Consider the following 18,766-nt stretch of genomic DNA (forward strand, 5'->3'; position numbering starts at 1 on the left):
TCTTAATTTATCGTCTCCTATCAGATAATGCACCTTCCGGCAAAGCTCTGGAAGGATTACAAGTTTGGCATAGAGCAAAGTCATGTGATTCTCTTGACTGGTGAGCTGCATGCTGCCTTCAGAGAATATTACAGATAAGTAGCTACACTTTACTATAGATTAAAAATCAATGTCTATAATAAATTATATTAATGTTTATAGTAGAAAATTAAAAAAAGAATTACAACATTTTTATGTTCGATACAGCAAGATTTCATTGTGTATATGGATGCATGAAAAGTATTTTATCTGTCTATTCCTCTATTTTCCTTGCAGCAATATATTCCTTGGGCCACAGTGACCCCAAAGCTAGATGACAAATCCTGTTCTTTCATTAATGGAATAGAGAGGAATGGGGAAGTTATCATTTATGTCTTTACAAATTTGGATTTGTACTTGTGTTCTAGCATATACCTATGTATTAGACTCGTAAATAAAATCAGAATAAAGCAGATTGTCTTACTCATGTTAGTAAATGCACAAAACATGTCACTTTAAATGATTTTGATCAGAAAAATCTTTTTTAACATTTTCCTCTTGGTCTACAGACAACTTATTGCCAAAATGGTTGTAAACACACATTGTTTTTTTTCTTAACCGTATGTGCAGGTACAACCAGTTACTGAAACAGAAAGTTCAGTTAGAAGAACTGGAAAAAGCCCTGACTGCAGAACAAGAGAAGATGCTACAAGAAAACAAAAAGCATGAAACATTAGCTGCAGTGTACCAAAGACTTCATGATGAAAATGAGAGGTACAGTAATAAAAACAAAAATGTGCCTTTTGTTTTGTTATGGCAAAATAAGCAGAGTTCAGAACAATTTATGGTGATGTGCTGTCTTCTCTATATAAGCAATTTTCAAACCTTGGAAGGTGTTTAATCAGAAATCCTGCCTGATCTGATTGGAATATGGTATGCTACTGCAGAGCAGAGAGCAGTTTGAAAGCAGATACAAGTTTGTATTGCATGTCATCCATTATTTTCAACACTGTGTCATGTACCATAAAGCCCTGTTATATGCATAACCTTGATAAGAAAATATTTTCCTCTTTCCCATCCCAAATAGCATACCTGTGTTTGCCCCAGTGGCTCTGAATGACCTGTCATCTGAGATGTTTCTTTCATGGCATTCTTTTTTTTTTTTTTTTTTTATAATTTTAATACATTTTTAACAAGGATAAACCTTGTAAGAGAAATACAGGCAAAAATTAATATAAAAGAATAATGTTCCATTCATAGTAACAAGGTATTAATGCTTTAAAGAAAAATATCTATTGGTGCATTTATACAGAATAATATTTTACAGCCTTTCTTAGACCTCAGTAGTAATGTGAGAGAGAAAAGAGTTGGAGAAGATCAAAAAGAAAAAAAATAATCTCATAGGTATAGGCTGTTATTAACCAGTTCTTCATTACTTTTCACTTCACTTTCTTCATCTCTATAAACACTTTTAGCTGTTCCGGTGAAAAGAATGTATATTTTGTTTGAGCCAGCTTGACCACGCATTTGCACGGATATGCAAGAAAAAAGGAAGCTCCAATGTCAATTGTGTTTTGTTTTAAAGAAAGAAATTGCTTCCTTTTTTGCTGAGTTGACTTAGTAACGTCAGGGTATACCCAAACCTTAGCACCATAGAATTGGGACTTAAGGTTTTTAAAATAAAGTCTTAAGATTGTGTTGTAATCTTGCTCAAAGACGAAAGATACAATGACTGTAGCCCTGTTCACTATTATTTCCGAGGATTGTTCTAAGATATCAGAAATATTTTGCAAATCAAAATTGTCTTTAGCAGGACCTTGACCCTCATTTCTAACAGGAATATAATAAATCTTGTTTAGCGGAGGTATAGCCTCTAAATGAATATTCAGAACTTCCATCAAATATTTCCGAAAAATGTTAATTAGAGTTTCCCCTGCTATTATTGGAAAATTAAGTAATCGGAGGTTTAGGCGCCTGTTAAAGTTTTCAAGTTGTTCAATTTTATTTCTAATGTCTGAAGAGTCTTTTATTATCACATTTTTAAAGGAGGTTAAAGTTTCAACTTCTTTCTTTATGGCTTGAACTTGCATCGATAAATCATTCTTAACAGAATCTACAGTACTTTGTAATTCTTCAAATTTAGTATTTAAATTGACCACATCACCTGACGTTTTCTGTAGCGTGGTGGAAATCTGGTCCAACATCACCTTCAAGGTCTGTAGAGTTACCTCCGAGGTCTGCTCCGTGGTAGTCAAACTACCCACAGAGCCCTGGAACGCCGTTTGCATGCCTGGGTCCTCCACTGTCGCCCCTATCGACGCATCATCGGAGCCGATGGGGTTTCCCGCCAGGGACGCTCTCGACGCCGGGCTAGGAGGAATAAGCGAGGTGGACGGTGGTGATAAGGAGACTTCCTCTCCCGGCGGGGATTCCGCTCCTCCGGTTTTCCCCGCTATGGGATCCGCTCCTCGCTGTAGTCTGGTAGCGCCGGGAAAGAAACGCTCAAGGGACGTCTGAGCTGGTGAAGAAATTGCGGTGGGTGGAGGTACCAATCTCACAATTCCTTTTCTTTTAGAATGGGGCATTTTCTATTTAGAAAACAAAAATTGTTCGCTCATAGGCACGAGAGCGTTTCAACAATCAACCTGCGCGGCAGCCATCTTGAATCTCTCTCCTTTCATGGCATTCTAATGGCAGCTGAATTCAAGAGAGCTTGAGACAAGTACATAAGATCTCTAAGGGAGTGATAGAGAGAGTAGATGGCATAGATGGGCAGACTGAATAGGCCATATGGTCTTTATCTGCCTACCTTTTTCTATGTTTCTCTTTATGTCTACCCTCCCTCCCTGAGATAGAATGTGAAAAAGTATTCTTTCAATAAGCCGGTTTCTGTAGCTAGTGATATTCTTACTTGTATGTTTTATACATTGTAAGACATTTTTAATTGTTACTTCTAAACACTAGGGTGCAATTGTGTTAAGATTCAAAGATGATCTCTCATGCTGCACTGTTTGTTGGATTTCATTGTATGAGAGGCAAATTGACACTGTTCAGATACGGCTGCCTATAGAAACATAGAAAATGATGGCAGATAAAGGTCATATGCCCATCTATATCATCCACTATCTCTTCCTCCCCTTAAGAAATCCCATATGCCTGCCCCATGCTTTCTTGAATTCAGATACAGCCCTTGTCTCCACCACCTCCACTGAGAAGTTGTTCCATGCATCTTCCACCCTTTCTGTAAACAAGTATTTCCTTAGATTATTTTGGGGTCTAGCCCCCTTAAACTTCATCTTATGCCCTCTCATTTCAGAGCTTCCTTTTAGTTGATATTTAAATGTCGTAATCATATCTTCCTTCTCTCATCTTCCAAAATATATATATTAAGGTCTATGAGTCTGTCTGTATATGCTTTAAGATGAAAACCTCTGACCATTTTAGTAGCCATCCTCTGAACCGACTTCATTCTGGTTATATCTTTTTGAAGGTGAAGTCTCCAGAACTGCACACAATACTCTAAATGGGGCCTCACCAAAAACTTACACAAAGGTACTATCACCTCCTTTTTCCTGCTGACCCATTCCTCTTCCTATACATCCAAGCAACCTTCTGGTTTTGGCCGTCACCTCTTCTACTTGTTTGGCCTCCTCAAGATCATCAGAAATGATCACCCTCAAATCTTGTTGTTTTTTCAAGCACAGAAGTACTTTTCCTCCTAACTGGCCTACAGAAACCCAAGAGAGCAGTACCAAGTGCATGACCCTACATTTTTTTAGCATTAAATATTAGTTGCCAATTTCGGGGCCATTCTTCTAATTTAGCTAGATCCCTCCTCAGGCTATTTGCACCATCAGGGGGTGTCTACCCTATTACAGAGTTCTGTATTATCCGCAACGAAGCAAATCTTACCTGCCAGCCCTTTCACAATATCATTCACAAAGTTGTTAAAGAGAGCCAGGCCAAGGACCAATCCCTGCGATACACCACTGGTAATATCCTTTTCCTCTGAGTGAACTCCATTTTCCACCACCCTCTGCCTCCTTTCTCTTACCTAGGTTCTAACCCAGTGTGAGGGAATAAGTAGTATAGTAGCAGGTGTCCCTAGAACACTCCCTCACTGAGGTTGGCCACCTTATGGCAGGTGGCACTAAAACCGCCATGTCGGAGACTGAATCAGAGAAGTGTGGGGCTCAGGCCGGGAGTTGGTTAAATGCTCTAGAGAGAGAGAAAGAGAGGGGCCCTAACACAAAAGGTCTTCAGGAGCAAGGCCCTAATACAGATATCTCCTGGAAGGAGGCTCAAAGGAAAGGAACCCTTCCTAAAGTGTGGCTGGGCTACTGAGTTCCAGGAAAGTGGAGAGTGGCCCTAGCTTAGAGGTTTGCATCCTGTAGAAGCACAGGGAGTGCATGGAAGAGGAACTGAAGACTGCAAAAAGTAAGAGTCCCTTTATTTGCTGTGAAGACCCAGGTCCTGAGTGTCCTAGTTGAAGCCAGGCCTAGATTTATGTGTTGGTGGAACTGTATTGGAGCAGCTAGAAGTGTTAAGACAGAAGGGAGTAATGATGATTGCTGTCAAGGAGAAAGTAAGTCTGTGAGAAGAACAGGCTGTCATGCTTTAATTATTTTCCACCAATAAAATGTTCTTCCATGCCTGTCCATTGATCACATTATCACATATGGTGGCAGCTCAGGGATTTTTTGTGTGTCTACAGAAGAGACATGAGATTGGGGCCTCAGTACAGCTGGGGGATAAAAAGGCTAAAGAGGTCAGCTCTGCCTTAGCAAGCTTAGGGAAAATAAGAGTTAGCAAGCAGTGGACAAACAGGATATTTTTTTGGTGGTGGTGGGGGGAAGTTAAACTTGTAGTGCTGCCAAGCAGCCAGCAGTAAACAAACTCTGGCTTGGAGTGAAGCCATAAGGAAAGCTAGCCTGGAGGGGCCAAGCAAAGTTCTGCAGAGTGTTTTGGGCTATTGTGTAGACTGCACAAGTGAGGTGAAACAGTCCGGTGCTATGACCTCCCCTTGACAAAGCATTCTTGCGAAACAGGCACCTGTCGGGGAAAGAGGGCACGCTGGTCGACACAGATAAGTAAAGCGCAGCCATCAATGTTGTTAAGACCGCTTTAGAGTGTGATTACAATAGAAGTCACTAGATAGCAGGGAGGAGGAAGGCGAGTCGATGATTATAAATATACACGAAAGCTAAGACTCACCGCATGGTGAAGTGAAATCAGCTGTGTAAGTTTGAGACTCCTCCTCCATTAGTAGTGGCTATTTGATCACATATCATAGCAGCGGGCATTACTCTAAATAGAAGCTCTACTTCTGATTAATTTGATATTGTTCCTTAATTGAAGGGCAGAGGAAGAGTGTATATTTGAGGCTTCAGAGTAAGCTACAAACTGTTGCCACTGAGCTAGTAGAACAGAATAATAACAGAAAGTTAAATATGATTAACAAAATGGGAAACATCTGAGTGACAGAGAAACTGGTTCTGGAGCAAGGAAGCTCCTGTGGAAAGTAAAACCAAGAATTGTTGCTGGTGCTGGATCAGCTGTGGAAAGCTGGCCCAGACCATAGCTTCTGTTATTAAGGAGCTGACTCTTGCAGATTGCTGAGCAGGAGAATACAGGATTCCAAGCTGTGAAAGCTGAACTGCTGCCAGGAAAGGCTGCAACTGGGGCAATTCAAAAATCCAGTCTTGAGTGGGGAGTACGGAGTACAGTTGAGCTGGTTCCTGGGACGAGCCAACTCTTAGGGGGAGATGCACAAAGCTTACCGTGCTTTCAATATTCGCTTTAGACCGGTTGAGGCCGGTCTAAAGCAAAACATTATTTAGCATGTAATACACAGTGGGACCTCCTTCTCCTCCTTTCCTGATATCTCCGAGGAGGAAACCGCCCGCCTTCTTTCCTCCTCAAAATGCACCACTTGTTCCTCTGATCCCATCCCCACCAACTTACTTAACACCATCTCTCCTACTATCACCCCCTCCATCTGTCATATCCTCAACCTCTCTCTCTCCACTGCAACTGTCCCCGACACCTTCAAGCATGCTGTAGTCACGCCACTCCTCAAAAAACCATCACTAGACCCTACCTGTCCCTCCAACTACCGCCCCATCTCCCTCCTACCCTTCCTCTCCAAGACACTAGAGCGCGCAGTCCACAGCCGCTGCCTTGATTTTCTCTCCTCTCATGCCATCCTCGATCCGCTTCAATCCGGTTTTCGCCCTCTTCACTCGACAGAAACAGCACTCTCTAAAATCTGTAATGACCTGTTCCTTGCCAAATCCAGAGGCCACTACTCCATCCTCATCCTCCTGGATCTATCCGCCGCTTTTGACACTGTCAATCATGACTTACTTCTTGCCACACTGTCCTCATTTGGGTTCCAGGGCTCTGTCCTCTCCTGGTTCTCCTCCTATCTCTCCCACCACACCTTCAAAGTTCACTCTCATGGATTTTCCTCCACCCCCATCCCCTTATCTGTTGGTGTTCCCCAGGGATCGGTCCTTGGACCCCTTCTCTTCTCAATCTACACCTCTTCCCTGGGCTCCCTGATCTCATCTCATGGTTTCCAGTATCATCTCTATGCTGATGACACCCAACTGTATCTCTCCACACCAGACATCACCGCGGAGACCCAGGCAAAGGTATCGGCCTGCTTATCCGACATTGCTGCCTGGATGTCCAACCGCCACCTGAAACTGAACATGTCCAAGACCGAGCTTATCGTCTTTCCACCAAAACCCACTTCTCCTCTTCCTCCACTTTCTATCTCAGTTGATAACACCCTCATCCTCCCCGTCTCATCTGCCCACAACCTCGGAGTCATCTTTGACTCCTCTCTCTCCTTCTCTGCGCATATCCAGCAGATAGCCAAGACCTGTCGCTTCTTCCTCTTTAACATCTGCAAAATTCGCCCTTTCCTCTCTGAACACACCACCCGAACTCTCGTCCACGCTCTCATTACCTCTCGCCTTGACTACTGCAACTTACTCCTCACCGGCCTCCCACTTAGCCATCTAGCCCCCCTTCAGTCTGTTCAGAACTCTGCTGCACGTCTCATATTCCGCCAGAACCGATATACTCATATCACCCCTCTCCTCAGGTCACTTCACTGGCTTCCGATCAGATACCGCATTCAATTCCAGCTTCTCCTTCTTACCTACAAATGCACTCAGTCTGCTGCTCCTCACTATCTTTCTACCCTCATCTCCCCTTACGTTCCCGCCCGAAACCTCCGTTCACAGGATAAATCCCTCCTCTCAGTACCCTTCTCCACCACCGCCAACTCCAGGCTCCGCTCATTCTGCCTCGCCTCACCCTATGCTTGGAACAACCTTCCTGAACCCTTACGCCAAACCCCCTCCCTGCCCGTCTTCAAGTCTTTGCTTAAAGCCCACCTCTTCAATGCTGCGTTCGGCACCTAACCCTTACCGTTCGGTGAATCCAGACTGCCCCAATTTGACTGCCCCTATCGGACCGACCGTTCACTTGTCTATTAGATTGTAAGCTCTTTGAGCAGGGACTGTCTCTCTTTGTTAAATTGTACAGCGCTGCGTAACCCTAGTAGCGCTCTAGAAATGTTAAGTAGTAGTAGTAGCTTTATCTGTTTGCTGAAGCAGCTACTGACCAGCCAAAGCAAATGTATTACAATGAGCTCATTAGTATTTAAATGAGAATGTCAAGCAATGCACAAGCATTTTCCCAGTGATGCACAGAAAGGAGCACCTTCCTGGAGCTTGCAAAATTTTCCAGCAGGTCTTGAGCTGTCGATGCATGAGGGTTTTGTGACGTGTCACACTGCATCCACAGCTCTGGTGAAAGATCAGAGTAGTCCCGCAGGGCTGCCTCAGTTTGTGGGTGAGGGATCAAGGGTCATTCCTGGCTGCTCCCCACTTATCTTGAGCAGCTTCCGCAGCTGGATTCCCTTTTTCATGCTTTGAATCAAGTTGCTCCTCTTGTGCTATGGCAGGCATCTTTGTCAATGACTTTCTGGGCAAGTGGAATTATGTCTCTACTCTGGGAACAAAGCTGGTGGAAAGCTTCTTCGATCTCCTGGCAGCAGCTCATCGGGGGTTTCTGAGTTGACATTGCATGCTCAGGCTGACCCAGAACACATGGCTCCCTCCTTCCACCCTGACGTCAGCTCTTCCCAGTCACCACCTCTGCCCTGACCGGGACCGAGGTGAAGGAGTGCAGCAAACGTGGTCCTCAGTGTCCGGCACAGAGAGGGAGGGTGTGGCTAGTACGAGCCCAACGCTTGGCAGTTCAAACTCTTTCCCCCTCTCTGGGCATGCAGCGCTGTCAGAGTTTCAGGGGTCACCCAAGGTTTCCTGTGTCCAGAGCTGGACAGTCGGGATGGAAGAGCATGGTTGTTCTCTGCAGTATCTAGGAGAAATGCATAGTTACACAAGAGATCTGTTCCATGGGAATGGTGCTTTGGATAGCTATAGTGTAGTTGTCCTGTTAGTACATTTCTGCATACAAATAAATGTTAACAAAAGAAAAATGGCCCCCTTTTTTCCTGTGCATATGCAGAACATGGAGGGTTACCGAAAAATTGTTCTGCGAATGTGCTAGGTACTTTCTCTATCAAGCTGCTAGCAGAATTTCCATGGCATCTAATCTGCATGCAATTTCCTTTGAGTATGGATTGCTATTTGGAAATCAGTAAGTTACACTGTGGTTTTAACCAAGACTAAGGTTGTAGCTAAGAGAACCCCAGGGAAAAATCTGCTCACTATTCTGCCCAGAATCAGAGAGGTTCAGAAGCAGGAATCCTCTGGCAAGGATATAATGCATAGAGAGTTTCAAGCACAGTTAGACGGAGCCCATCTCTCCAATAAAGATCTCACCAGGGAGTTGGGTGAGGCACAATAGAAATACCAGAGACTGCAAGAAAAGAAGGAAGCTCTTCAACTGCAGATGGAAAAAGTGCAGGACCCTAGGCAAGGTCCATGTTGAAGCTTTGATCCTGCAGAGGCGTGTCTACAATCCCAGCTAGAAGAGCTACAGTCCTGGGAAATCTTGCTGGTCCACTTGGAGGAGCAACTGGACCAGGTGAGAGACTAGTTAAGCCTTAGAATGTCTGGTTAAGTGCTCAGTTGAGAGCCAAAAGAGAGTCTGACAAGAGAGAAAGGAAAGCTGATGGACGCTCTTATCTAGCAAACTGGTGAATATGTGGAGAAACTGCCGTTCCTCCATGCTGCTGTGGAAGCAGAATAGAAGGGATTACAGGAGGCCCTTGCACAAAAAGAACAGGCGGTCACAGCTCTGGAAAAGAGCCTGGAGAACATGACAACAGAGGTCACTTGTGTGAGAGTGCAGATGACCCTGATGGGATCTTCATGGAGAGGCTGCAGAGGCAGGCAGATGACCTAATCCATGAGTTACAGGAGGCAAGAGAGCATGCAAAGATTGCAGAGGTGCAACAGGAGAGTTATTTGGCAACGCTTAAGTCAGTCACGTGATTAGCTCAAGCAGCAGAACCTCTTCATAGAAGAGCTGCAGATGAAAAAGGAACAGGTCACGAGTATCTACCAGGCGCTCACTGAGGAGAAAATAAAGTGTGTGAGAGAGAGAGATGGAGTTGGCTCAAAGACTAAAGTGCCAGAAAGAAGAGTTGACCAAAGTCTCTGAACAAGTAACTCTGCTAAAATCATCCCATGAAACCCTTCAGGAGGAATGGAAGGGCGCAACTTTGTTAATAAAGTTGTCTGAGGAGAAGGCAGAAGTGAATCACACACTTCAAGAACTGCAGGGTTTGCTGAAGCAGAGCATCCCAGCTGAGCAGATGAGAAGCGCTTGGATCTGAGAAGCAAAGGAACAAGCCAAGTGTCTGGAGGCAGCAGAAAAGGAGTGGCCCAACATCAGGACCCAGGCTAAGGAGCTCCAATCTGAGATCTGCCATCTGACAGACCAGAAACAGGTCTATCAGACCCAAGCTACTCAAGCATAAATAGCACAAATGCAACAAGAACTAGCCAGAGCAGTGCCAGCAGAAGAGTATCATAAGCTGCATGGACAGATGTCTAGTCTCCTGCAGGAAAATCAGGAAGAGCAAGCAATGGTCAGAGTGCTAGAAGGCAAGAAGCTGAATTTCAACAGCAAGCTCAAGAGATGTACCTCTGGGAGGTGGAGATGGTTAAGAGAGAGGCAAAAATACAGCAAGAGTGTATTGGCTATTGGAAGAGAATTACGTGTTGTTGCAGAAAATTGCAGATACATTATCAGTTCAAAACTAAGTTTGTTGTGATGTAGGAGCACCAGGAGAAATTGTCAGAGCTGGACAGAGATGTGTAAAGCAAGGCCTGATGGCAGAATAGAGACACCACTGACCCAGTTAGAATTATCTAGGAAAGATGCTATAAAGGAGTTGGTGAATCTAGCTGCTTACCTCAGGAAAGAGCCTCCAGCAGAAACTACTTTGGTGAAATATAAACACACACTGAAGAACCAACTGAAGGATGCTCGGAGAAAGAGCGAGAAATTGGCTAGCTGGCTTAGTGGTTCCACGAAGGAACGAACCCTAGCTTTAGAGAAGCAGCTTAAGGATGCCCTCATAGGGCTGAAAGCTGTGAGGGGAAAAGCCTGGTAAATACCAAGGAGTGTGGCTTTTCCAACACCACAGAGTTGTGGAAGAATTTGATAAAAGAATACAGTGCCACCAATGAGAGGGTAGTGAAGAACACCACAGTGAAATTCTCAAGGAGTGGCTACTCACTGTGTTTTGTGGTTCTGTTTTACCCTGCACCTAGGAATCAGGGTGCATGTACACTGGGCAAAGATGAGAAGGAGTCCATGTCTAGGGACTATGGAAATAATTCCTGGCTGGAGGAACATAAAGCTTCCCATGGAGGAGCAAGTAGCCTGAAAGAAGGTACTGGAGAAGGAATGAGGTACAAGGATGAGGAGATGGGACCCTATCTGCCAGACCTACAGAGGGAGCTATCAGTACAGTCCCTGCTTCAGGGGGGACAGTAAAATCACAGGCAAAAGTTAGTTTACCCAGCAAGGCCTTTGCCTTGTTAATATGGACAGTGTAAGGGAGGCCCAGCATGTAGAAAGGTCACTCAAAGGAGGAAGCCTAAAGCCATTAGTAGAGTGCCATGGATATGGAAGATGTCCAGATAGAGATGCCTCAAAGGGAAGCGGGGCTGTCCAAGAGGATCCCAATTGTGGATGTATCAGGAAATCCCAGGGAATCCCAGAGTTAAGCCTGGTTGCTTCTGAGGACCTGGTTGTGGTGTTGTCGGAGACCCCAGAGGAAAGAGTGTCAGCCTATTGCAGAGGAGAAAAGCTCATGTGATGAAAACTGATCCAGTGTTGGAATGGAGAGGGTAGGTGCCTATGTTGGAGAAAATGCTGTCTTCTGGAGATAACTGGTTCCAAGATGAAGACTGCTGGTGCCCGCTGGATAGGAGGATTGGTGTGCAGCCTACGGATGGAGTTCCAGTTCAACTATTTTCTACTAGACTGAATATCCTTGTGAAGGGGTTTTGAACAGTTTATGGCCATTGGTGTGACAGGGCCCAATGGTTGCTGTGTTTACCTTGGCCTGGGATAGTTGTGTGGTTGTGGCCCTGGGGAAGTCTTAGAGATTCCTGGTGATGGTGGGAGCCCTGGGTGCCCTAGTGAGTGATAGCTCTTGACCCTTAAGCAAGGTGGCCAAGGTAGTGACAAGCGCTTAACCTGGTATGGTTGAGCTAAGGGGAAGGGTTATGTGAGGGAGTGAGCGGTATAACAGCAGATGTCCCTATGAACTCTCCTTCACTGATGTTGCAGGTTTTTCATCTTACGGCAGGTGATGCTAAACCTGCCATATCAGAGGCTGTCAGAGGGGTGGGGCTCAGTCCAGGAGTTGGTTAAATGCCCTAGAGAGAGAGGCCCCAAGGCAAGCGGTCTCCAGGAGTGAGACCCCAATACAGAGGTTGTCAGGAGAGAGAGAGACCTCAAGGCAAGCGGTCTCCAGGAGTGAGGCCCCAATACACAGGTTGTCAGGAGAGAGAGAGAGACCCCAAGGCAAGAGGTCTGCAAGAGTGAGGCCTCCAATACTCCAATACTGAAGTTTTCAGGAAAGAGAGCTCCCAAGAGCAGAGATCTGCAAGGAACCCTCCCTAAATTGTGAAGGGGCTGCAGTACCTGTAGGAGAGATTCCCATGTAAGTGGATAGTGGCCCCTAGTTCAGAGGTTTGTACCCTGTAGAAGCCCAGGGGGTGCATGAAAGAGGAACTGAAGACTGCTAAAGGTAAAAGCATGTCTTTATTTACTGTGAAGACCCAGGTCCTAGTTGGAGCCAGGCCTGGATTTATGAATAGCTGGAACTATATTGAAACAGCTAGAAGTGTTAAGAGAGAAGGGAGTAATGATGATTGTTGCCAAGGAGAAAGTGAGCCTGTGAGAAGAACAGACTGTCTTGCTTTAGTTATTTTCCACCAATAAAATTTTCTTCTGACTTTAAACTGAACTCTGCCTGTGAGGTTTCCATGCCTGTTTGTTGATCACATTCACACCCAGTTAGTGACTTATCAGTCCAGATAGAGGGCACTTAAGTTTACTTATCATGTCACCTATGCAGAACCATGTCAAAGGTTTTACTAACATCTAAGAGCACCACATCTAGTGCTCCCTCTAAATCCAACTGTTTGGTCACCCAGTCAAAGAAGTTAATCAGATTAGGACAAGACCTTCCTCTAGTAAAACCATGCTGCCTTGGTCCTGCAATCCGTTTGATTCCAGAAATCTTCATATTAGTTGCATGGGGACTGAAATTTCACTCATCCCCCGCCCATCCCCATGGAATCTAACCTATACCACTGTACCAGCAAAGATCCAATCCATCCCCACCCATCCCCACAATTAATCTCTTCCACCCCCACTCATACCCACAGGAGTTGATGCTGTTACTTACTTGCTCACAGCCCTCTCTTCCAGCAACCTCTGCGATGTAATTAGGCTGCTTTGGGCCTTCCCACAGCTGTGATCTGCCCTCGAGGAAGCAGGAAATTGTATCAGAGAAGGGCGGGATGTGGCTGAGGGTAAGCCCTCCCATTAGTCAGCCCCCTTATTCTTCCCTACCCTGCATTTAAAAATCATATACCCTGAATTGCCGGCAACCTCTACGATATAATTAGGCTGTCTCGGGCCTTCTCAACAGGTGTGATCTGCCCTCGAGGAAACAGGGAATTGTATCAGAGAAGGGCGGGATTTGGCTGAGGGAAAGCCTGAGGCAGCCTAATTACATTGCAGAGGCTGCCAGCGACTCAGGATAAAATTTAGAGAATTCCTGGAGGGAGAGAAGGGGGAAAGTGTGTAATCGAGAAAGAAATACAACACCTGACCTCGGTGGGGTGCCGGTTTCAGCAGGAGCTGGGAAAGGGTGAAACAGGTGGTGCAACAGGTCAGCATGGCTGTTGGGTGCCCTCCCTCTAAAGGTCAGTGCTCCCTACCATGCTCACCGGGTTGCGTTGGCCCTGTTTTTCCCCTAGGTTAAGTAGCATGGAATCTTGCTACCTTTTGGGATTCTGCCAGGTACTTGTGACCTGGACTGGTCACTATTAGAAACAGGATACTAGGCTAGATGGACTCTTTGGTCTGACCCGGTACAGCAATGTTTTTATGTTTCCAATGTGGCCTCTATCGGACACAGAATGTCAACCTGACCAGTCCTGCCCTGTGTAGCATCAAGAAACCTAGTGGGTAGTTTCTGTCTTCGACGGACCGCAGACATTGCACTTACCACCATCTCCGTGGTCTGTTTCCCTGTGGCCCAACCGTTGCCAGGCTACGGCCCGACCCATCCTGTTTGTTGAGGCGGCGCTTGGCTGCGCGGAGTCTTGGCCCACCTGGCTGCTATCGGCGGCTTTTCGGCCTCTACTTCTCCATTGCAGCCCTTGCTGGGGTCGCTGGCTCTGTTTTGTTGGCTCCCTGCAGAACCGTCAGAACCTATGGATGGTCCTCGGTGTTCGCCCCTGCAGCCTAGGATGAAGTGCAGTGATCGAGTCTCTGTGGCCTTTGGTGTCCCTGTGCAGTGGGCCTTCCCTGCGATGTCCATCTTCGTCACCGTTTTCCTTTGTGGCTGGCTGATAGTTTCCTCATCGCGGCTGATCTCTACCGGAGCCTGGGAGTATTTTCCGGCGCTGCTTCCCCTCCTTGGCTGTCTTCCTGTTTCGGAGGAGGAGTCCCGTCTCGACGCCGGACAGCTGTTTCCTGCCAGCAATCCCCTTCTCACCAACTGATCACTGCTGCGGTTTCGGCGTCTGGGGATTAAGGAGAGCGGCCCTGCAGGCCATGGTGTGTACTAGGATCGTTGATGCAGTGGGGCTTCTGTTGTCATCCTCTTGGCTCACTATCCTCTTTGCCTGCCTTACCGAGATTCGGCGAGTCGACCTGATTTCGGACATTTCTTTCCCTTTTTTCCCTTTTCCTTTCCCCTCTTTTGCTTTCCTTTCCCTACTTAAGTTCTCACCTCCCTAGCCTCCCAGGCCGCCAGAAGATGTACTTGGTTTCGCCAGTGCCAATAAGCAGGAGACTCAGCCAAAGTCCAGTATTGAAGGACACATTTCCGCGCTTGACAGAACAAGCGCAATGGGAGATCTAAGGGCACGAAGGCCCAGGGCTGGTCCAGCAGAAACTACCCCTCCGCCCCTCGAATTATCTGCCCCAATGACCTACTCAGAAAGCTTCTCACCTGCAGCCAAAAGGCTCGCACCGCAGGACAAGACCAAAACGCATGGTAAAAAGAATGGGGAGTAGCCCACATTTAGAGCAGGTCGAAGTCACCGTTCCGGACAGATAAATACAATGCCAAGAGGATAAACAAAATAAAAATTAAATCAGGAATGCTTGCAAGTGACATCACCTTCAGTCACGAGGTCACGAGGCCCTAATCCCTAAAAAGCCAACTTGAAAACGTACATCTTCAAGGCAATCCTGAATTTCTCTTGGGATAATTTTGCATGAAGAAAGAAGGGAAGGGAAGAGCTGGAGCCTAGTAGATTCCAGATGTTTGTGTGATGGCACCCACAAACGGTGATTCTAAGATGATCTGAGTAACGCAGAGGTAAATATGAAATGGTCAAAGAAGCAAGATAATGGGTTACCATAATGCTTTTTGTATAACAACCAGGATCTTGAATTTACTTCTAAATTGAATGGGGAGCAAGTGCTGATGGTGTAATGTGATCAGATCTATGCACACAACATAAGAGAACAGCTGTATTCTGAAGAGACTGAAGCCTTAACAACTTAGATTGAGTAGTACTCATATAAACAACATTATTGTAACCGAGCCAAGGAATCAGAGCATGGAGCACAAAAGTTGGTGAATAATAGCCTTGTCATGGAAGTGAAAACAGTAATAGCATTCAATAAAGCTTGCGATAAACACAGAGGATACTTGTGTGTGAGAGGAAAGCCTATGATGGGACAAGCTCTGTTATATATTGTATCAGTAATATATGTATCATTTGGGCTGTTAAGAACCTATCTGCCATTTTTGTATCTATTTGAGGTAAAGCGGTATTCTATTAGGCATATCGATTCTGGAAAAAGTGGATTCTATGCAGGGTATGAGACCCTTGAATCAGCTCAAGAATTATCCAGAGATGCTGTACATGAGCTTTCAAGATCACATTGTCATGGCTCCTGCTGTGACTCGCACCTCGACTTGTGTCATCTTGGGGGCATCTGGGTCGGTCTTGCGCTGACTCTGTAGTGGCATTCCTCTGGGCGGCGGCCTTCTCCTTGGTGTCAGCATCTGGTATGGTTGTTGGGGCACTTCCAGGTTTGGCCCTCCCATGGCATGCGCATGCCAAAGTATCGCTATTTATCCTTTGTGACAGCACGGGGATGCGACTTCCTGCCCTGCAGTATTTAGAGAAGCCTCCAGTACTCTTCGGACGCCTTCCAGCGAGGTTTCCTTGTGTCTCGAGTTAGTTCCTGCCATTCTTCCCAGATCCTGCCTTTCTTCCCAGATCCTGCCGTACTTTTATGTTCCAGCCGAGCCTTGCCTTGACTCCACGTTCCTGCCTTGTCTGCAGACCTTGCCTTGCCTCGAACCCATCTTTGCCTTGCTTTCCATCCTGCCTTTTCTCCGAGTTCCTGCCAGGCTCCTGCCCTGCCTTGTCTCCGAGTTCCTGCCAGGCTCCTGCCCTGCCTTGTCTCCGAGTTCTTGCCAGCCTCCAGCCCTGCCTTGTCTCCAAGTTCCTGCCAGCCTCCAGCCCTGCCTTGTCTCCACGTTCCTGCCAGCTTCCAGCCCAGCCTTGTCTCCACGTTCCTGCCAGGCTCCAGCCCTGCCTTGTCTCCGAGTTCCTGCCAGGCTCCGTTCCTGCCAGGCTCAAGTCCTGTCATGTCTCTGAGTTCCTGCCAGGCTCCAGCCCTGCCTTGTCTCCGAGTTCCTGCCAGGCTCAAGTCCTGTCATGTCTCTGAGTTCCTGCTGAGCTCCAGTCCTTCCTTGTCTCCGGGTTCCTGCTAGGCTCCAGTCCTGCCTTTTTTTCATGTTCCTGCCAGGCTCCCTCCAGCCCTGCCTTGACTCCGGGTTCCTGCCTTGTCTCCGGGTTCCTGCCGAGCTCCAGCCCTGCCTTTTCTATGGGGTCCTGCTGAACTCTGGCCCTGTGTTGTCTCCGGGTTCCTGCCAAGCTCTGGCCCTACCTTGTTTACGGGATTCCGCCAAGCTCCAGCCCTACCTTGTCTACGGGTTCCTGCCTAGCTCCAGCCCTGCCTTGTCTCCGGATTCCTGTCATGTCTCTGGATTCCTGCCAAGCTCTGGCCCTGTCCTGCCTCCAGACTTTGCCGTGCCTTGGACCTGGCCAAACCTGCCTTGCCTTGGTGCCATTCGATTATGCCCCTCCACACCATAATACTTGGTATTTCGTAAAAGACTGAAAACTCTCCTGTTTGAGAGGTTTCTATCCATTAATGGAGTATCTTAGGTTGCAACTGGCCATCAACGGTCTACTACTACTACTACTACTTATCATTTCTAAAGCGCTACTAGACGTATGCAGCGCTGTACACTTGAACATGAAGAGACAGTCCCTGCTCGACAGATTTGATATTTTGTTTATGGCTTTGTAAACCTTGTCTGTTGTCCGGAGATGGGAAGGCGGTAGAACGAGAGGACATGAAATGAGATTGAAGGGGGGCAGACTCAGAAAAGATGTCAGGAAGTATTTCTTCACAGAGAGGGTGGTGGACGCTTGGAATGCCCTCCCGCGGGAGGTGGTGGAGATGAAAACGGTAACGGAGTTCAAACATGCATGGGATATGCATAGAGGAATACTGTGCAGAAGGAATGGATCCTCAGTAGCTTAGCTGAAATTGGGTGGCAGAGCAGTTGGGGGGAAGAGGGGGAGGTGGTTGGGAGGCGAGGATAGGGGAGGGCAGACTTATACGGTCTGTACCAGAGCCGCTGATGGGAGGCGGGACTGGTGGTTGGGCTGGGCAGACTTGTATGGTCTGTGCCCTGAAGGGGACAGGTACAAATTCAAGGTAAGGTATACACTTATAGGTTTCTCGTTGGGCAGACTGGATGGACCGTGCAGGTCTTTTTCTGCCGTCATCTACTATGTTACTATGTTACTATGTCTATTTACTGTTAGCCACATTGAACTCGATAATGTGTGGTATAAATGTCAAAAATAAATCAAATAAATAAATAGATAGATAGTGTGCACTATTATCTGAATATCTTTACTCTCTATGTTCCACTTATTCTTGAATCAATTTCTTCAGAAAGGAAATAAATAAGTCATAGATAGATAGATAGATAGATAGATAGATAGATAGATAGATAGAGGAAATATGCCATTGTGTCACATTACAAGAGTGTACTTTACCACTATTATTTTTTTTTCCATCGCAGCAGCCCTGTTAGTGCCTGCCGAGCTCCAGCCCTGCCTTTTCTACGGGGTCCTGCTGAACTCTGGCCCTGTGTTGTCTCCGGGTTCCTGCCAAGCTCTGGCCCTACCTTGTCTACGGGTTTCCGCCAAGCTCTGGCCCTACCTTGTCTACGGGTTTCCGCCAAGCTCCAGCCCTACCTTGTCTACGGGTTCCTGCCTAGCTCCGGCCCTACCTTGTCTACGGGTTCCTGCCTAGCTCCGGCCCTGCCTTGTCTACAGGTTCCTGCCGAGCTCCGGCCCTGCCTTGTCTCCGGATTCCTGCCAAGCTCTGGCCCTGTCCTGCCTCCAGACTTTGCCGTGCCTTGGACCTGGCCAAACCTGCCTTGCCTTGGCTGCTTCTTCCTGCCCCGACATGTCCTGTCTTGCCTAGACCTTACTTTCCTTTTTGCCTTGCTTTGCCTTCGGTGTCTAATCCTAGTCTTGTCTGTCTTGCTCATCTTGTCCAGTCCATATGGATCCAATTCTTGCCCTCGTCTTGCCTGTCTGGACCCAGTCTTAGCTTAGTTCCTTGTCTCCTGTCTGGGTTCCAGTTCTAGCCCCGCTGCTTTGCCTCATCTGGATCCGGTTTCTTTGCCTTGCGTAGTCTTGTCTACTTCTAGCCTTGTCTAGTCTTGCCATGCCCTGCCCAGTCCTGCCTTGTTTCTTACCTGGAATTACCTTGCCTTGTATCAGCCCAGGGGACATGTCTACTGCAATCAGGGTCCAGCTACGGCCCAAGGGCTCACCGTACTGTGTGTACATATAGAATAAGTATCAGTTGTCATGGAAAACTGTGCTACTTACTGAAAGAATAGGATATTTAATCTAAAAATTTCACATTTAAATAACAGTGTAAACAA

At 46.7% G+C, this 18,766-nt stretch overlaps 1 protein-coding gene across 4 annotated transcripts in view; it reads left to right on the forward strand.

Moving 5' to 3' along the window:
• CCDC88A (coiled-coil domain containing 88A) overlaps positions 1-18,766 on the forward strand; it is a 552,486-nt gene that overhangs the window by 392,585 nt on the left and 141,135 nt on the right. For all 4 annotated transcript variants that reach the window (XM_030196448.1, XM_030196447.1, XM_030196444.1 and 1 more), the window contains one exon: positions 649-792. In XM_030196448.1, coding sequence (XP_030052308.1) covers positions 649-792 — 144 coding nt within the window. The remainder of the gene's footprint in view (positions 1-648; positions 793-18,766) is intronic.

Source organism: Microcaecilia unicolor, chromosome 3 (assembly GCF_901765095.1).
Source record: "Microcaecilia unicolor chromosome 3, aMicUni1.1, whole genome shotgun sequence".
NCBI classification, from domain to species: Eukaryota; Metazoa; Chordata; class Amphibia; order Gymnophiona; family Siphonopidae; genus Microcaecilia; species Microcaecilia unicolor.